The following is a 17182-nucleotide window of genomic DNA, read 5'->3' on the forward strand; positions in this document are numbered from 1 at the left end:
ATCACCGCAAGCCCGCGCGAGAAACTAAATTAGTCTCGCGCTTGCCTTCAGATGATCTCACATTTTTTGTAAGTTACACGTTTCATTTTTTGACTACGTTCAGCAAAATTCATTAGTTTTTTCAGTTTGGTTGAGGTAAAGAATGGTCGTTTGTTTGCTTGTCACTCCAGTTTGAAAAAAGGAAGCAATAAAACAAAAGGTGCACAATAATTTCGATTTAATTAGATAGCGTCAAAACTTAGAAGAAAGAAAACAGAGAAGAACAAGCCCACCGGTAAAGGTAGGCTACTATTTTTATTCAATATAGGCCTACCGGTCACACATTTCAAACAAAAAAGAACTGACATTAACAAGTCCAATTTTGGTTTTACATGTTTACAAAGTGCAATTTTACAAGTAGTTTTTCACTGAGATTTTATCAACGGTGTGTAATTTTCAAGATGTAGCAATCCAGAGATGGCCGATGCTTGAATTAAAAACTAAACAACATGAGTTTTTAAGGCATTCTACTATTCCTAACTCAAAGCATTTTTTTGTATAATTAATTGTTTGTCTGACAAAAATAGCAGCTGCCCTACTTGTACGCCTATCGTCCAACCACTCGAAAGCCTGCGGTAGTTTGATTTTTGGCAAATGAGTAAGATTCATAAAGCACGATAGCCTATCATAAGGCAAACAAAAGATGCAGGCCTGACAAGAACTTAGCGTAGACTCATTAACTTACAGGACTCTTGCTAAATAACTTTTCGTTTTGCACTTACCTGTAGGTAGGCTACAATGTAAGGATATCTTTAAATTTAGACCCTATAAAACAAGCAAACAACTCCGCAATTGCCTAGCCTACTTGCACTTTATAGATCATACCTTATTTCAAGTGATTGTTTTCACATTGACTATCACCTGATTACCATTTCTTTTTGAAACAATCCTTTTATTATTTGCTTAGATTTGTAACCATGTAACGTTAGGCGACCAAATCAATCCTGCCAATGTCAACAACGCTTAGTTTGTTGACTGCCTACCTAGTGCATGCATCACGCGCATGTGGTTAATGATCAACTCACTTTTTGTAACGACACAAACAATGCACGACAATATTTGGCTTCATAAGTTCTCCTTACTCTGCGAAACACGTCACGATGTTGCGCCATTGAGGCTATTTACACATCCAGGGGGGTTAAGATAATTTGGGCTTGGTACCAATAGCGACAAGATAATGGGCTCCCAATTTAGACACTTTTAAGAAAAACGCACGAGATCCAAAAAATATGCGGTGGTATCTTCAAGTTCCCGAGCCCCTCCAAAAGTTCTCCCTGTACCCACATGTCATCGTTACTGTACACAACTACACATCATTTGACGTGGGGTTTTCTTTTCACTTAGCTCTTACTCCAATAGCATTCATGAACAAGGTTTGTGTTTATTGTGTTCATTTCGCGTTGTAACCTGCCTACCATACATACTACATAGGCTATGAGGCTTCACAAGGACCGTGAAACGCAATCAATCATTCCCAATCGACATAGGATGATATTGATAAATACAGTACAACCTCAGAGAATAATATTTTGTTAAACCATTTGGGCCAGTGATGCTCTCCTTTGTAATAAGAAATAAAATTGGCAAATTCGACAAAAAAAAATATCTAAAGATAAAACTGACCAGGTCTAGCCTGCTGACATGCAAAAAAAAAACTACAGTCTACAAAAACATGAACTGTGGCAAACGTCTTCCGAAGTTTTCACTGATAAAAAATTAGCGCACACAGTGCGAAGCGTAGAACAGTGCCTGATGAACAACTACAATAGAAATGTATCAAAATGAAACTTTACAGTTAGAATTTTAACGCTGACGTATCTTTGAGTGTACAAAATAAACCCGGTACAAAAAGTAATTGCGTGATAAAGATGAAAATAATATTTAAAAAAATGAAAATCGGAATAGCCACGATGCAGAATAGTGGCAAACTTCAATCACTGTCCGCAAGCAGTTTTTCACTGAGATTCGTCAAATCTTGAAGCATCTTGTCAACGTCAGTCGGATGTTGCGCTTTACTGGCATCTTCTTGCTTGGGAGGAGTGGTGAAGTGGACCCGTTTAGGAGGCGCTTCCTCCTCAATTGTTATTGTTTGGGCTCGAGCTGCCTTGAAAGCCGACACTAAACCTTCTTGTCGGAGGGTGGTCTGTACAATGACAATGATTTTTGTTTTGAAAACATTGCAACAGCGTAGTAGGTCTACATTACGAATCACGTGAAATTAGCAATAGCCTAACACAAGTAGATATTGTCTTAGACAACAAAGTAGGGTACAAACTGCAACACTATATCTCATGCAATTGAATTACTCAGTGTATCTTGCAGTTATCAATGCAGCAGCACCAGCGCACTTCAAATTTAAGATTTACTGATAATGCTACTTTTATAAATATTTTTGTTATCCCCTACAAAGTATCGAACCCAGATCTAAGGTGTCGGAGACGAGTACACTATCCACTAAACTAGTGAATTGGAATCATAAGGGTGCAAAAAGTAAAAATTGTAACAAAAGACAACCAGGTCATTAGATACTTGTTAGCTTCATACGTGAAGATTTATAGTGGATGCAGCTGAGACATACCAATTATTACAAGTAAAAAAACAGCAATTTCTGTCAAGCTAATAAAGAAGTCCTTGTTTGCTTCTGTAGAATTGCAGTTGTTGAATCAATTAAAAATAAATGCAAGCTGGTTCAAGGCAGGTGGTTACACACTTAGCAAAAACAGCGTTAATTTTGATGGATTTTGAACTTTTAGAACTTGGGGCGGGGGGTGCCAGTGAAACATGCAAAACTGCAGGTCGTGGCTTTTTACCTCTACATTAGGGAATGTCGAATCAAAAATAATGCAATCTAACCATTAAAAGATTGTTGTCCTTTTGGAAATTCTTGATTTCATTGCGCAGTTTTTCTTCTTCAGACAACCAAGACCTTCTCTCAAGTTCCAGTTGCTCGGACAATCGGTTTCTTTCTCTGACCGCAGCCCTAAGTATTAAAAAAAAAACTGAGCAGTTTCCACAGAAGGGTTTTGGCTGGAAATAAACCACTGTCTACGGGTTACATACGTGGATCATTCAACTGTCTGGCATTTCAATTCGTGCTAAAGCAACTTTATGCTCTTGAGAGGAAAATACTGCAGTTTTCCGCATTATATGCTTTTCCTCTAAGACAAACAAGCCGAGATGACTTTATTTGAATTGACCGCGTACGGCTTTTGTAGGTTTAGCACAACGATTTACTCCATTTTATTTGTGCTTAATATTGTTACTATACAACACTAAGCCAATACGCCCAGATTGAGAATTCCATTAAAAAAACGATTAACTGTAAACATGTTGCGTAAGAGAGCTATTAAAATAAAGATGTTATATTGACAGAGGCTTATGGTGACAATTTGCTTTGGAGTTACAGCATCAACAAAGATGACCAATCAGCAAAAAACCTACAGTACTGAAGTGATCTCGTACCGTTCAGCCTGACGAAGAGCGACCACCGATTTCGTCAACTCTCTTTTCGCTTGAGTCAAAGCCGCTTCTTTTTCCTGCAGTTCTTCGTAATGATTCGCCTTCTCCTCTTCAACTAACTTTTCTCTTTCTAAAAATTTGTATTTTTAGTTTTTCTTAAAACTGTGATCAAGCAAGAAAAAAGTAAAAGATTTGCTTCCATACAGCTCATACTGCAGTTGTTCCAACACAAGTGAAACCGAAAAAAAAGTACAAAGCTTGAACTAACAAGATTACTTAGGCGCAACTAAAAAGATTGCTGAGCAGACAGTCTTATATTTGAAGTGGCCACAAATGCACCTCTGGACAACTCGTAAAGTGACGTCCTTGGAACTAGGTGGGAGATGACAAGTACAAACTGTAGTGTACATTGTGTACAAACTATTTCTTAAAGGAATTCATGGATTTAGTTAAGTTTTCTTGTGGAGAATATTAATTTTCACGCTCATGCAAAAGTATATTCAACAAGAAAAGTTCAAAATAATCCACACCAATATCAAAAGACGCTGCCAGTTGTCACTCAGATATTAGGTTAAATATTTGTTCACAGTTGTCAGTTGTCACTCACCCTGCTCTTTTTTCTTGTTTATTTTTTTCAACTCATCCAGGAGCGCTTCTTTTTCGTACTTTTCATCCTCCAGCGTCGAGTTTAAATCACAAATTTTATTCGACAGTTCGTTTATTTTCTAAAAAAAAACGCAATAAACCGAAAATGTGAGTTTACACACTTAGTTGCTTGCAGCTGTGATTCCAGGAGTGTTTGCATCTTTATTGATGCACGTGGTTCTATGAAGAAATGTTAAAAAAATAGATTATTTGGTTACAGACAGTATTGTTGTGGTAAAGATGAGAATGAACAGGGATGTTTGGAAAAACTTTGTTGATGGTGTCCGAGTACGCTCAAATGAATGGTGATGATGAAAGATGGGAAAAAGAGTCTTCCTAACAAGGATATAGGAATTTAAAATGTCCACCAGGTCCTTAAATTTTTGTCGAAGTGACGGAAGTTGCAATAGAACTACACTGTACCTCTTCACAACTGATGATTTGTTTTTCCAGCTTGTTGTTGGCTTGCTTAAAGTTGTTTTCGTCTTTTTTCATGCTTCTGATCGTCTGTTCAAATTGTGCAGCGTCATGGGCAAGTTGCTGACTCAGCAAATCTCGTTCCTCGGTCAAGTGTAAAATTTCCATACTGAGATCAGATCTGTAAAAAGCAATGTTTGAATTTCGATGACACGCTCATGGATATTGTCTTCAGCAAAGAAGCACAAAATTTTAAAATGCCGGACTATGCCATTTAAAGTCAGAGTTTTTGAAGGGTTGATTTATGACATTGTCAACGGTTCTTTTAAAAATTGAATCAAAGTGAAAGATTGGTTCGTTCAGGTTTGTTACTTGTGTTTCAAACTTGTAGCATCAGCATCGTCCTCCTTGTGATTGACTTGTTGCAGTCGTACGCGCCACATGGCGTCACGCCGTTTCAATAAATCACCGACCGTACGAATCCTGAAAGAACTCAATCAGTGTGAATGAAAATCATACAGAAACCAAATCAAGCGCATTTCTAATGAGACGCAACAAAATTTTTGATTTGTTCATCAAAAAGATGCTTTTTGTAAAAACTTTCATAGACAGGCAAAGATTTTGGTAACAAAGTGTCGTTGTGCGAGTAGACAGACGTTTCACCATCAGAATCACTTTTTCTCGTCGGCTGAAAGAAATTTAGTTACCACTTTTCATCCTAATCCGCGCAGAATATTTAAAAACACTGTTTAAGTTGACTGATAGATGCAAAAACTTGTCCTATAACTGACATTTCTAGCATTAAATGACTAATAAAGGTTTTAAAACTTTCCACAAATAAATGAGCTTTACATAAGTCAGGAGCTTTAAAATACACACAAAAAAATTGTTTTCACAATACAAGTATAAACAAACGGGCAATGAAAATTGACAAAAATCTGACATACACTTTAATAATGTTGTCTTGCAACATTACATCACTAACAGAATATTCTGGAACAAACCTGTTATTGGCGAAAGCTAATCGCTGTTCAAGCCGCAAACATTTCTCCATCACTGAAGACAAATACGTTTCATATGTTGCAAGTACTGTCTTCTTCATGGTTGTCGCAAGCTCACGTATTTTTCTTTCAGTGGCATCTGCAGCGACATAAACTCACATCATAAAAGATATATAACCTCACGTGACTTTATAAAATTAATATAATAATGGCGAATGATACAGCAGACAATCTTGCATGGGTTTTTAACCAAAACGTTGCAAATATTGTCTCTTTGCTCATATTGCCGTATTAACAATTAAAACGTATGAGTCTTTGCCTTGCCACTTCATTTTGCTTCAAAGAAGCCTGGCCTTCATTCCAAGACATCAGGGTCGACCAGTTGTCTGCAGCGACTCTTTCATTTCTCTCTATCGTTGGTATCTTTAATTTTTAACTTTCTCTCAGTCAGGTCATCTTTCAAGGTGTCATCCCACGTTTTCTTTGTTCTTCCTTTTCTCATCACTACTTTCTTCCAAACTCACTGTCAAATTGTTCTTATTTATCCATTCAAAATGGCCAATCCATCTCAGACGATGTCCATGCAAGTAATCCTCAGTTTACTCAATATTTGTCCTCTCAAAACACCATATTTATAATTTTGTTGAAAAGTGTTAGACCTAATTTATTTTTTAAATAATTATTTGATTTTAAGCACAGTTTTTAATTCTGAAGTCGACTTCAACAACAGCACAGTGTGAGATTCAGAATAAATCCAAAATTCGTATTTTATGCAAAAGCGTTTCAGCAAAAAACCTGACCAAAAATCATGAGGAAAGCGCACACAGCAAAATTTGCAAAATATTGTAAAAATAACACGTTAAAACATTGCGCAGATTCAACAAAACTGCAGCTTTTCCTTGCACTGAGTTGAAACACTTGCCTTGATCTTCAACTTTTATCGTCCATCGCTGTAAGTCTTCTTTTAATTTATCGTTTTGGCTTTCCAAAGTTTGATTGACGTGACCTTTCAACTGGAGCTGTGCTTCTACGTCACTCAAACGGTTTGCTAAAATCTCTTTTTCTCGAGTTTGGTCTGAAAGAAGAAATAAAATATTGATCTCAAAGTTTAGAAACTTGTTGTGAAGCTGGCGAGCAATGTGTCAAGGCTCACTGGTATAGCTGACAGTCAATTCATCTGGACAGCGTGCTTAGCTTGTGACTTTTTTCTACTGTCAGCTTAAAGTTTAGTGCCCATTACATCAGCTCGCAATGAGTGTTGCTCACCATAGCAATGAGCCTTGAGGTTGTGACTGAAGGAGTCACGGATGGCTTACTGAGCGAAATTTTGTATGTAAGTGACTTGGTCTTGACCAGTGATGGTATGGAGGGATTGAAAACAAATTCGAGAAATAGAAGGAAGAATTCGAAAGAAAGGGTATGAAGGTAAATTTTGAAAAAAATAAAACTAATGGTGAGTGGTACAGAAGGCATAGTTGTAAAAAGCAAAGCGAAACCGTGCGCAACATTGCTAAAAGAAATATTATCATAAGATGAAGAAATTTTCGAAATTAATTTTAAATCGTTAAATCGCATTTTTTTGCTGCCTTATTTACCCAAAAATATTCACGACTTCACCGTTAAAATAGCCGAAAAATTATTTTTGTGTTAATTAAACAATGAATGTATGATTTATTTCCAGTCAAAAGATACAGACCTTCCAAGCGGGTGTTGAGATCTTTCAAGGCAATTTTATGTTTCGACGATTCCTCCAACAAAACGATGTCCTGCGACTTGCACTGAACCATCAGCTCGAAAACTTTCATCCTCCAACGTGAAGTGACGACTGCTGCTTTGTTTTGGCTGAAAACAGTTTTAAAGATTTGATTCGGCCAAATGCATAAGTTTCCTAGTTAGAAAACTCGAACACTTTTACCGCTGCCATGCGGTAAAACAACATCAAAACTTCCTCCTTGGACATACCGCTCCTCTTTCGTCAGATATCCATTAACTGGCGTTGCTTTATCTGTTTGACAAAGTAACAAGGATCTGCTTTTGGGTAAAAATATTTGTGGAGATTTGGGCCATAACGTCATTCGGACTGAGACTAAAACTAAAAGTTATCACGGGTTGAAAACATCAATAATTTTGACTTCAGCACATGACGTGACAACTACATTTCAGAAGGATACCTTTGAGGATCTGGGATGGCTGTTGTATGGGCTACAATAGACTCCTCCTGCATTTGTAGAATCTTAGACACCGATTGAAACCTCACATTCAGCATCTCCAATGTCTTTTTCAACTCTTCTTTTTCTTCCTCGGATCTCTGAAAGCAGTATCATATCTTTAAAATCAAGAATCAGCATAACTTGTAAGTTAGTTTGGTTAGCGTCACAATAAAGTAAAAATCGGTGAAAAAAATCACAGCATTCCAAAATCGTGTTTCTTGACAAAGGGTGGTATTGAACTAAAACGGTTAAGGATTGTGTGGAAGGCGTTAGATTTCGTAAATGCAAATCTTGAAAAAAAAACAGCGACAATGATAAAATGCTGGATTCAATTTAAGCCAAGAAGCGCAACCGCATTGTGAAGGATTTCAAAATATTTTTTGTAAGAATCATTCATTCATGTAACGCGGGCCCTCATATGCAAAGCAACAAGAAGCTGGTGATGCAATGCACAAATGTTTGCTCATCGGATGCCGTTGTAGTGAGTTGTTTTATCTTCATCACACTGTGATTGAAAAGTCGATGCAAATGAGAGGCAGAAAGTAAAAAGATCAGACAGTTTTGAAAGACTGGACATGAACCTCTACGCGTGTAAATATTAGCTGAAGATAAAACGGTGTTACAAACGATTGTGAACAACCTCCAAAGCGATGATGACACTGGATCAATAGATAATAATGCTAATTGCTAATAGTGTATCTTAAATTCTTAATTTACTTCAATTTTTTCGTTGAGTTTTTGTTTTTCACTTTTCCACTGAGCCACTGCATGCTCGTCCGCCTGCACTTGTGATATGTACGCTTTCAGTGTTGCCACTGAGTCTTTTTCACTTTTGAGTGTCTCTTGTAGCTCTTCCATCTTGCATTGTTGTTGCCTTCTGCTCTTGTCTGCTTCCTAAAAGATTTTTCAACTTTGAAACGTTAAAATTGTCAAATAAGAATAAAACATTGTTACAACAGCCAATTGCACCACTTATAATTAAAATTTTTATTGACCTAGGCCTACATACAAGTTAATTGCTGGCAGGGCACAATAACGTTACATTCAGAACACTTTTTGTGTTATATTTCCAATGCAAGTTGCAATGTAAACTTTTACCACTTCACCATGCTGAGTTTGTCAACCATGCTGTGTTTGGTCATGCATCAGTAGTTCACATTTCTATGAGAGCAAACAGAAAGGTTTAAGGCTAAGCATCAGCAAAAGTGTCCTCAGTCAAGGCGAAAACATTTTACAAAAACCGGGAAACAATGTCAAACTTGAAGCTGGATCTTCAAATATCAGATTTTCTTTAACAAACCTTCAATTGCTCTTCCAGCTGGCCCATTCCTAGTTTCAGGCTAGCATTGTCTTTTTCCATTTCTGATATTTGATTTTCCAGTGACTTTTTCCGTTCCTTCATTCGAATTTTCTCTTTTTCAATTTCTTGTAAGTTTGCTTGAATCGACGACTCGTAACCAGCAGAAACGTTTTCATGCTGTAAAAATGCAGCATAAAACCTTGGATTGAGCTTTCTACAATTTGCAGTCTACATTAAACACAAACAAGGTTATTCGAAGTGCAATTAATAACAACATTTTATTTAGCAAATGCTGAAAAAGGCTATAGGCAATTCTGTGTGTGTTCCTGTATCGTTTTGCGTATTCACAAAGTTTCATTTTTTTAAAGCGTGCATAAGTAAAATTGCTACAAACACTTATAGTTAGTCTTTTATTGATTTGTTCTTTGAGCACCCTTTTGATCAAAGTTAGGTCGATATCAAAAGTCCAAGGGGCTTAGTACAGAGCTTGCCAGCTTGAACCGAAAATATGTGTTCATCATTGGAGATGCTTGAGTGCATCTCCAGAAATTATAGCACACAACTTGCCATAGCAACACACTTGCATTCATCAATTGAAGCTGCTATAGATGTGAATGCTATTGACAGAAGTTCAATCATGCTCCAAAAGAAAATGTCATAAAATTTTCTACTTGTGTTAACATTGACAAGATACAATAAAAAAGTTTTAACATGCAGCCAAATTGACAAACCTTTAATTCCCATTCTTTTAATAGTTTTGCCTTATCCTTCTCCCATGATTTTCTTTCATTTTCAAACTGCCTTTCCATTTCCTCTCTAATTTTTTTGGCATTTTCATTGACATTATGTAACTCTTCAGCATGGTCTTGGCTCATGAGCAACAGTTTTTCATCATGCCTTTGGTATAAAAAAACAACTTAAAATGGGAATAGCTTTTAGAATTGTATATAGCATTGGAAATTATCATGACATCAAACAGTGTGTTATTGAAGACAAGTATTACAGTGTTAAAGCAATATTACCCAAATAAATAGAATGGCAGCAGCAGCACTTTACAAATGGTCCAGACACAACAAAACAAACTTTAGCAGATTTAATTCATAATATTTCTATTACACTTTCTGTAGCTTTTGCTGATTTTCCTCAGTTACAGCCAAGTTTGCTTTCAACTCCGCAATGACATTTAATAGCTTGAGCTTTTCCTCTTCTTCTAGCCGCATGTTTTCCTTCAGTTTCTTTACTTCAAGAACATGTTGCTGACATTGAAGATTTGCTTCTTGAATTTGCAATTGTTGCTTTGAAAGTTGCTCTTCACTGAAAAATTATGGAACTCAAAATGAAATTGTCACACAAAAAGCAGGTTAAAGTACAGAATTTGCTATGATTACGTTGACGTTGTACGCAATCATGGTAAATGGAATTATGTACAAGACCAGGGTCCAGGATACTTCAGACCAAATGGTGTCTTATGTGTACTCCAACCTGCCTTTTTCAATGAAGCTGTGATGTGTTATCAGGACAACAAACAATTTAACTTAAGATGATTTCTGCACTCTGCAGCCTATGAAAAGTTATTTAGGGTCTTGTGTGACTTGCAAATATGGAAGCGTCAGTTTAAGCTACACTTATGTTATTAACTTTGAAGTTAAAATTATGAAGCACATTTACTTTACACAAGATTTGATAGATCGTTTTTTGTTTATCCATCACAATATTCTGATTCCTGTACCAACAATCCAACATACCTGCATTTGAACCTGTTTGATGCTTCAGATAAATCATGCTGCAGTCTTTCAATATATTGAACTTGGTGAGTAATGACATTTATATTTGATTTTGAATCCTGAAATCAAAAACTGGTAAGTGGTAACAATAACACAATGTGTATAATATATAATAATTGTATATCATAATTTAAATAGTTTATGTTTAAAATTTTACCCTAATTTACTTTTGCTGTGAAATAGTAAAATGACATACAGTACTAATGCTTTTATAAACATCACATTCTTATGATAAATTACAATTAATAACTTTAAAAGTATTATTCAGAAATCGAAATAAAGTTTTTAAAATATATTTACTGCCATGCATCTTTTTAAATATATATATATAGCTTAAAAGTTAAAAAGTTAACTTTTATATTATAATAGTTTTGAATCATGTGTGAAAATAACAATAAAAGTGTATGGTAACCAGAGTTGTACCTTTTCCGATTCATGATTCATAAATATTTCTTTAAGTTTTTTGTTTTCTTTTTGGATCGCTTTTAAGAATAAAGCTGTTTCATTTTCAGCATTACATGTTGCTCTGAAATTTGGCAAGTTAACTTTGTTTTCAATGGAATCAGACGACTCATCTGGACTTTGAAGCATACCAAATCTAGCATATGGGGATGTTGGAATAACAGAAGACACATTAGCTGAATAGCTTGAACTGCTTGTTACAGTTTGAGCATTTGTTGGAGGAAGCATAAAGTCATGAGGTGTTTTCAACACTGCATTACGAGGTGAATCTTTTATCAAAGCATGTCTTGGTGGGAAAGAGCAGGAGGATCTATGATCTTTGGGAGAGGAGTCCAATGAGTCTACGTCAAAATGGGAAGGAGGAACAAGGTTTCTTGAATTCATTTGATTTAATTGCGAGCCAATCATAAAACACTTCACTCATTACTTCCTGTATATAACACAAATAAAACTTCATGGTAAATTTAGCAGCTGCATACTTCAAAATAAAGTGGTCTTCGCTTGCTAAGCCTGCTTCAAAAACAGAAAATTTTGGTCTTATTAACCGAGCACGCTGATAAACTGGGGAGTGAATTTTTTGCTAATGTTGTGCGCACTAGATAAACAAAATAGCTGCATGTACTATGGTTAAAAGTTGCCACTTGCTAAGTCCGCATCCGCATCAAGACCAAACAATTTTGATCTTTTTCTGGAAGAGAGAACTAGAGGAGTAAATTTTTGCCAATATTGTGTGCACTGAACAAATGCAAATAGCTAAATAAACTAGGGATGTGCCGATTACAAAATTTTTGCCGATTCCGATTCTTAAATATTTGCCAATTCCGATGCCGACATCGATTCCGATTCTTTGGTTAAATGATTAAAGCTGCTTTTAGTTGACGCTCTACAAGTGGTTGCAATTTTGTTACAAGTTATTGCCTTTGAAATGTCTAAAAGCATTCACTTTGTCACCTGCTCTAGACAGCATGATTTTTTATGGTAGTTCATCACTTCTTGCGCGCTACAAAGTGGCGAAAGACACGCGTTTTATTTGTCGCGGAAATCAGTTAGAAGAGAAAACTTGCCATTGCTCACAGAGCGCAAAATCAACGTACTAGCTTAATGCAGTGTGCAAAATATTATCTTGTGCAGTTTGCAGTATTTTTCTCACAGAATTCAAGAAGGTGCCAGAAACAAGAAGAGAAAAAGACTAAAGTGTAAAAGAAAATGAACGCAGCGATATTGAATATACAAAAACCTTTAAAAAAGTAACACACCAGCCTTGCATTCAAAGTGCACAATAGGCGAAAAAAGAAAAACATCTTGTGAAGAAATTAGTATTGTTTGATTGGTATTTCCACACGCTCGGTCTATTTTTGATTAGGAAACTTTGATAAAGAATCAGCAATTTTTTTCGATGCCGATTCCGATTCTCCAAAATTGCCGATACCTGCCAATTCCGATTAATCGGCACATCCTTAAAATAAACTATGGCTAAAAATTGCCGTTTGCTAAGTCTGCATCAAGAGCGAACAGCTTTGGTCTTCTAGAACAGTGGTTCTTAACCTTTTAACAGTGGGGGACCGGCAAAATTTTTAAAAAATGTTCGCGGACCGGCAACCAAAGATTGTAGTGAATAGAATGAATATTTGTAACATTTTGTTAACCAAAGTTGTCGTTGTGCACCATAATGCAAGGTTTTAGCATATGATTTGTATTCAGGATGATTCATGTTACGCGAAATGAATCGTTAAAATTGTTAGCCAACTCTTTCAATTGTTGACTCACAACGCTCAGCACCTCTTTTTACTTTTTTCACCACTCCATTTCACTAGCATTTTCCAGAGCAAATCGGCTTGTCTTCATTCCATTCTTTGAAAAACAAGACCTTTGCTTTCTCAAACTCCGGTTCTGGCAAATTTCCATTGCAGGCCTGACTTTATCCTGGAACTTCAAACTTATCTAATTCCAAATTTTCGTCTCCAACGACTTTGAAATTTTTCAAAATCAAGGACAAAATTCCCCATTTGTTTATGTATTTCTGTGTTTCAAAACTTTTTGCAAACTATTATGCAATTTGTCACAAAAACATTATCAACGGCACAGAATTAGGTCATCAAAAAGTTCACCTTTATTATCAAACAACTTTATGTGGAGATATGTCAGTTTTACAGCTGTGCATGTTTCACAGTGCGATTACAATTTTACAATATGCTAATGACTCCACATTAAAATAAGCTTTGCAGAAAGTAAGATCTTTTGCGGACCGGCAAAAAAATTACACGGACCGGCACCGGTCCGAGGACTGGCGGTTAAGAACCACTGTTCTAGAAGAGAGAAGAACTGGGAGAGTGAATTTTTGTTAATGTTGTCCTCTGGAGAAACGAAAATAGCTGAATGTACTATCGTTAAAAGTTTCCAAATATCGGTATATTAACATTTTACACAACAATGAAATCATCAGCAGTATTTTTGTTTACTAGTAAACAAATATTTATATTATAACGACATTAAAAGTACCGTAAGTATCTTAGACAAGGCTATGTCAATGTTTCCGCACTATTTAGAACAGTTACCTAACAAGATAAAATGGTTCTTACAGACATGTTAGATCAGGTACAAATAGGAATGCGAGTAGTGTATGTACAATGTTTTTTTTTTTGCTTAAACAATCAGTCTAAAATATATATGCTAGAACAAAATTTGCACGTTTGCTTCTCTGAAGTATTATTAAATCTTCGTTTGACTTAACCAAAGATCTAAAAGGATTGCGTAGTGATATAAAAAGAAATTTAAAAAAGTAGAGAGTACCACACTAAATTGACAAATTCAAGTTTATTAAACTAGAATTAAATTAATTTAAACTTGCCAATTTAGTGTGGTACCCTCTACTTTTTCATCAATAAGCTAACCTGTATCAGTCAACTAGACTACAGTTTCATCAATTAGACTTTGAAGAACATTCAATTGAATGTTGAATCGGCTAATAATAATAATGTTTGTTTTTATATAGTACTGTATCCGTCGCAGAATGCATTGCTCCTCGAGCTTTACAATTACAAAGCAGACAGTGTCAATGCAGCCGTATAGAGGTGCAGCTGAGTACATTATATCACCCAAATCCATTCCATTGCAGAGTGCCAAGCAAGAATTATATATATTCAATATAATACCATTTTTAAAGTCTTTGGTATGACCCGATAGGGCAGGGGACGGGAACCTATAGCTCTTTTGATGACAGCATCTGGCTCGCAAAAAATCCAATCTTCTAAAGTGCAAACAGCAAAAGTTCTATCTTAACTTTTCATTACAATTTAGAGCTGAAAATACGCTCAGAATGCACCAAATTAATTGTAATTTTTCATTTTTTTTTGGTATGGGAGACCGCCTAAACCCCTCGCTGTTTTTCTCTTCTTGCGAAGACGCGTTCCCACTTTCACCAGTGCCACCACGTGTTAATTGTATTAAGTGTTAAAGCATTACAGTATAACCTATGGCTCTCACAAAAATGTAGCTTTAATGGCTCTCTTACTCAAAAAGGTTCCCGACCACTGGCCACTGCGGTAGGGTATCAAACCTATGCCTGGTATTGAACCGATTCAGAAGCGGGCCTACTAACCATTAAGTCACCGAGCCGGTTTAAAAAGCATTCATTCAAAAGGAGAGGAGTGAAACTAATGTTTTTATCATAATTAATTGTGGGAGTCCTTATATTCATTAACTTCTTTGAGGGCTTAATCCTAGCAGTTTCGCATATTTGTAGTAGACACTTTGAACGACTGACACGTCCAGTCACTCAGATTAACAGAGTGAAGTTTCTGTTTGTTGTCTGTAATTATCCTATCTAGTATCCACTAGTGGCTGCTGAATAGAGAGCTGTCCTTAAAATGCGTTGCTCAAGTGCACATTCCAAGAGTCAAACCAGAGCCACTTTAACTTGAGTTTCTTCGCTCATTAAATCAATTAAGTGCTTAACTAACTAAACTGTTGATTGATTGAATCTTTATCTTCGGACTGGGAAAGCTTCTTGCAGAGCTTACCGGTAATCCTGGCAGTTTTGCATACTTGTAGAGGCTTTGAATCATTGACGCAGGCCAGGTCACCGAGATTGACAGAGTGAAGTTTCCGATTGTTGCCGGGGAATTATTCCATCCATTAGATGCCGCTGAATGGAGAGCAGTCCTTAACGTGTGTTGCTCAAACGCACACCCCGAGAGTCGAACCAGCGTCGCTTGATCTTGAAGCTTCTTTGATCCAGAAGTCACGCGCTAACCAATTGAGCTATCAGGGCACACATAGAAGAATTACTCAAAACGTTTAGGTACAGGTATTGTTGAAATAAGTTTGATAATGTTGTGTCAGGTTTACAGTTAAGGACCTAACAAGCTATTAACTCATAACTTACGACTTAGAGTAAGGCCATAGTGTGAAAGTACAAATTCAAATCGCCCGAATTTTAAATCGAAACCTCAGTTTGAATTGTGCGGATCTAAGACGGGGAATTACCTGCAGGAATCAATCAACTGTGTAAACATCTCAGCTGGAACGAACTACTAAGAAAAGGGTTTAATTCAAAGCAGAGAGAGAAACCTTAATTTCTCGTCTATTGCAAAAATAGTATGGTACAACTATAAACAATACTAATAAAATATTACCATAGCAATATAGATACCACAACGGACAGGAAAAACTTGAAGAAGTTTCGAACTTGGCTTCAAAGCACATTGTACGAAAAATGTATAAAAAAAAAATGCTGCCGAATGAGAGTTTTTCAAATTTCAAGTTTTAATTTTTTTACATTTTTTTTTATACGTTTGCCTACGTTTGGAAAATTTTCTTGTACCGTACATTGATGTTCGATAACATATTGTTCAAGTTGAGTAACATCGCTCTACAATGGTTGGTTGGTTTTGAATCTTTATCCTCGGACTGACAAAGCCTTGACAGATTATTCCTGGTTGTTACGCATACTTGTAGTGGCTTTTGACGCAGGGCCAGTTACCGAGGCTGGCAGAGTAAAGTTTTCCGATTGTTAAAGTGTAAGTTGTTGCCGGGGAATTATTCCATTCACTAGGTGCAGCTGAATAAAAAGCAGTTTTGAAATGCGTTGCTCAAGCCCAATTTGGTCCGGTCGGGAAATAACCTACTCTCACTGTCTCACTCATTCCTGTAATAAAAAATGCTTTAAAACACAAAACCTCCCTTAATAAACCAAATTTTTGATCTCATTTGCTTGAATTTGTGCAAAAAAGCGGCACAGTTTACTATTTTCTGTCTTGCTTTTGACCATTTCACGTTTTATAACGCTGCTGTCTTCATTTTTTTTTATTACAAACCGTTTAACCTAGATCTCCTTTCACTGGGCTAAACAAAATACTGCTCAATCAATCATTTGTTTTTCGTCATTAACGTATATGAAACAAAACAAAAAAACTAGGCCTAATAGCCTACTGGCTGCAATAGTCGAAATACCAGCACGTCAATGAACGTAATTAAGTGGCTCGTTGCTGAATGCTGGCAGAACTTGGAGAAAACGCAATTTTCGGAAAAAACCGATCGTTGTGTGCAGTTGTTTACGTATTTAGCAACTTTTAGCCATATTTTAGTCCGCTATAGTCAATTATACGTACAGGAGTTGCAGAAATTCGTCCCCGCTTAACAGAGATGTACGGGGAAAGTGGTGTAACGTGGACCAGTGTGTAATTTGGACCAGTCCCCTAACTCAAAAAATAAAAATCGTTTTGTCAGTATTTTTAAACAGCTTGAAAGAAAAAATAATAATAGCCCGGATGTGAAAAACTCCGCTCATTAGGTTTAGAAACGTGGACGGGAGATTGGAATTTGTGGTTTTGGGTATGCTGATGTTATTTTGGGGAGTTGATTGCT

The 17182-nt window shown here is 36.3% G+C and overlaps 1 protein-coding gene across 1 annotated transcript; it reads right to left on the reverse strand.

Annotated features, from left to right (window-relative positions):
• Positions 1-1152: 1152 nt before the first annotated feature.
• Positions 1153-11740, reverse strand: LOC145787579 (uncharacterized). The gene is made up of 16 exons (XM_082599346.1): positions 11279-11740; positions 10817-10914; positions 10188-10385; positions 9803-9968; positions 9072-9248; positions 8489-8665; positions 7733-7869; positions 7258-7403; positions 6484-6636; positions 5565-5700; positions 4933-5043; positions 4567-4741; positions 4106-4223; positions 3502-3628; positions 2893-3019; positions 1153-2182 (listed from the first exon to the last, which is right to left on the reverse strand). Exons 1-16 carry the CDS (start codon positions 11723-11725, stop codon positions 1970-1972), a joined length of 2706 nt encoding a protein of 901 aa, XP_082455472.1. The 5' UTR covers positions 11726-11740; the 3' UTR covers positions 1153-1969.
• Positions 11741-17182: the final 5442 nt, after the last annotated feature.

Source organism: Aplidium turbinatum, chromosome 18 (assembly GCF_918807975.1).
Source record: "Aplidium turbinatum chromosome 18, kaAplTurb1.1, whole genome shotgun sequence".
NCBI classification, from domain to species: domain Eukaryota; kingdom Metazoa; phylum Chordata; class Ascidiacea; order Aplousobranchia; family Polyclinidae; genus Aplidium; species Aplidium turbinatum.

What these genes read in the sequence shown, in the direction of transcription:
- LOC145787579 (XM_082599346.1), bottom strand. Translation starts at nt 11,725, where the DNA reads ATGATTGGCTCGCAATTAAATCAAATGAATTCAAGAAACCTTGTTCCT. An exon ending in CAGCAAAAGCTACAGAAAGT is followed by an intron (nt 9,969 to 10,187) that starts GTAATAGAAATA and finishes TTTATACCAAAG; the next exon opens with GCATGATGAAAAACTGTTGC. An exon ending in AAATCATCAGTTGTGAAGAG is followed by an intron (nt 4,224 to 4,566) that starts GTACAGTGTAGT and finishes GTTTTTTTTTAG; the next exon opens with AAAATAAACGAACTGTCGAA.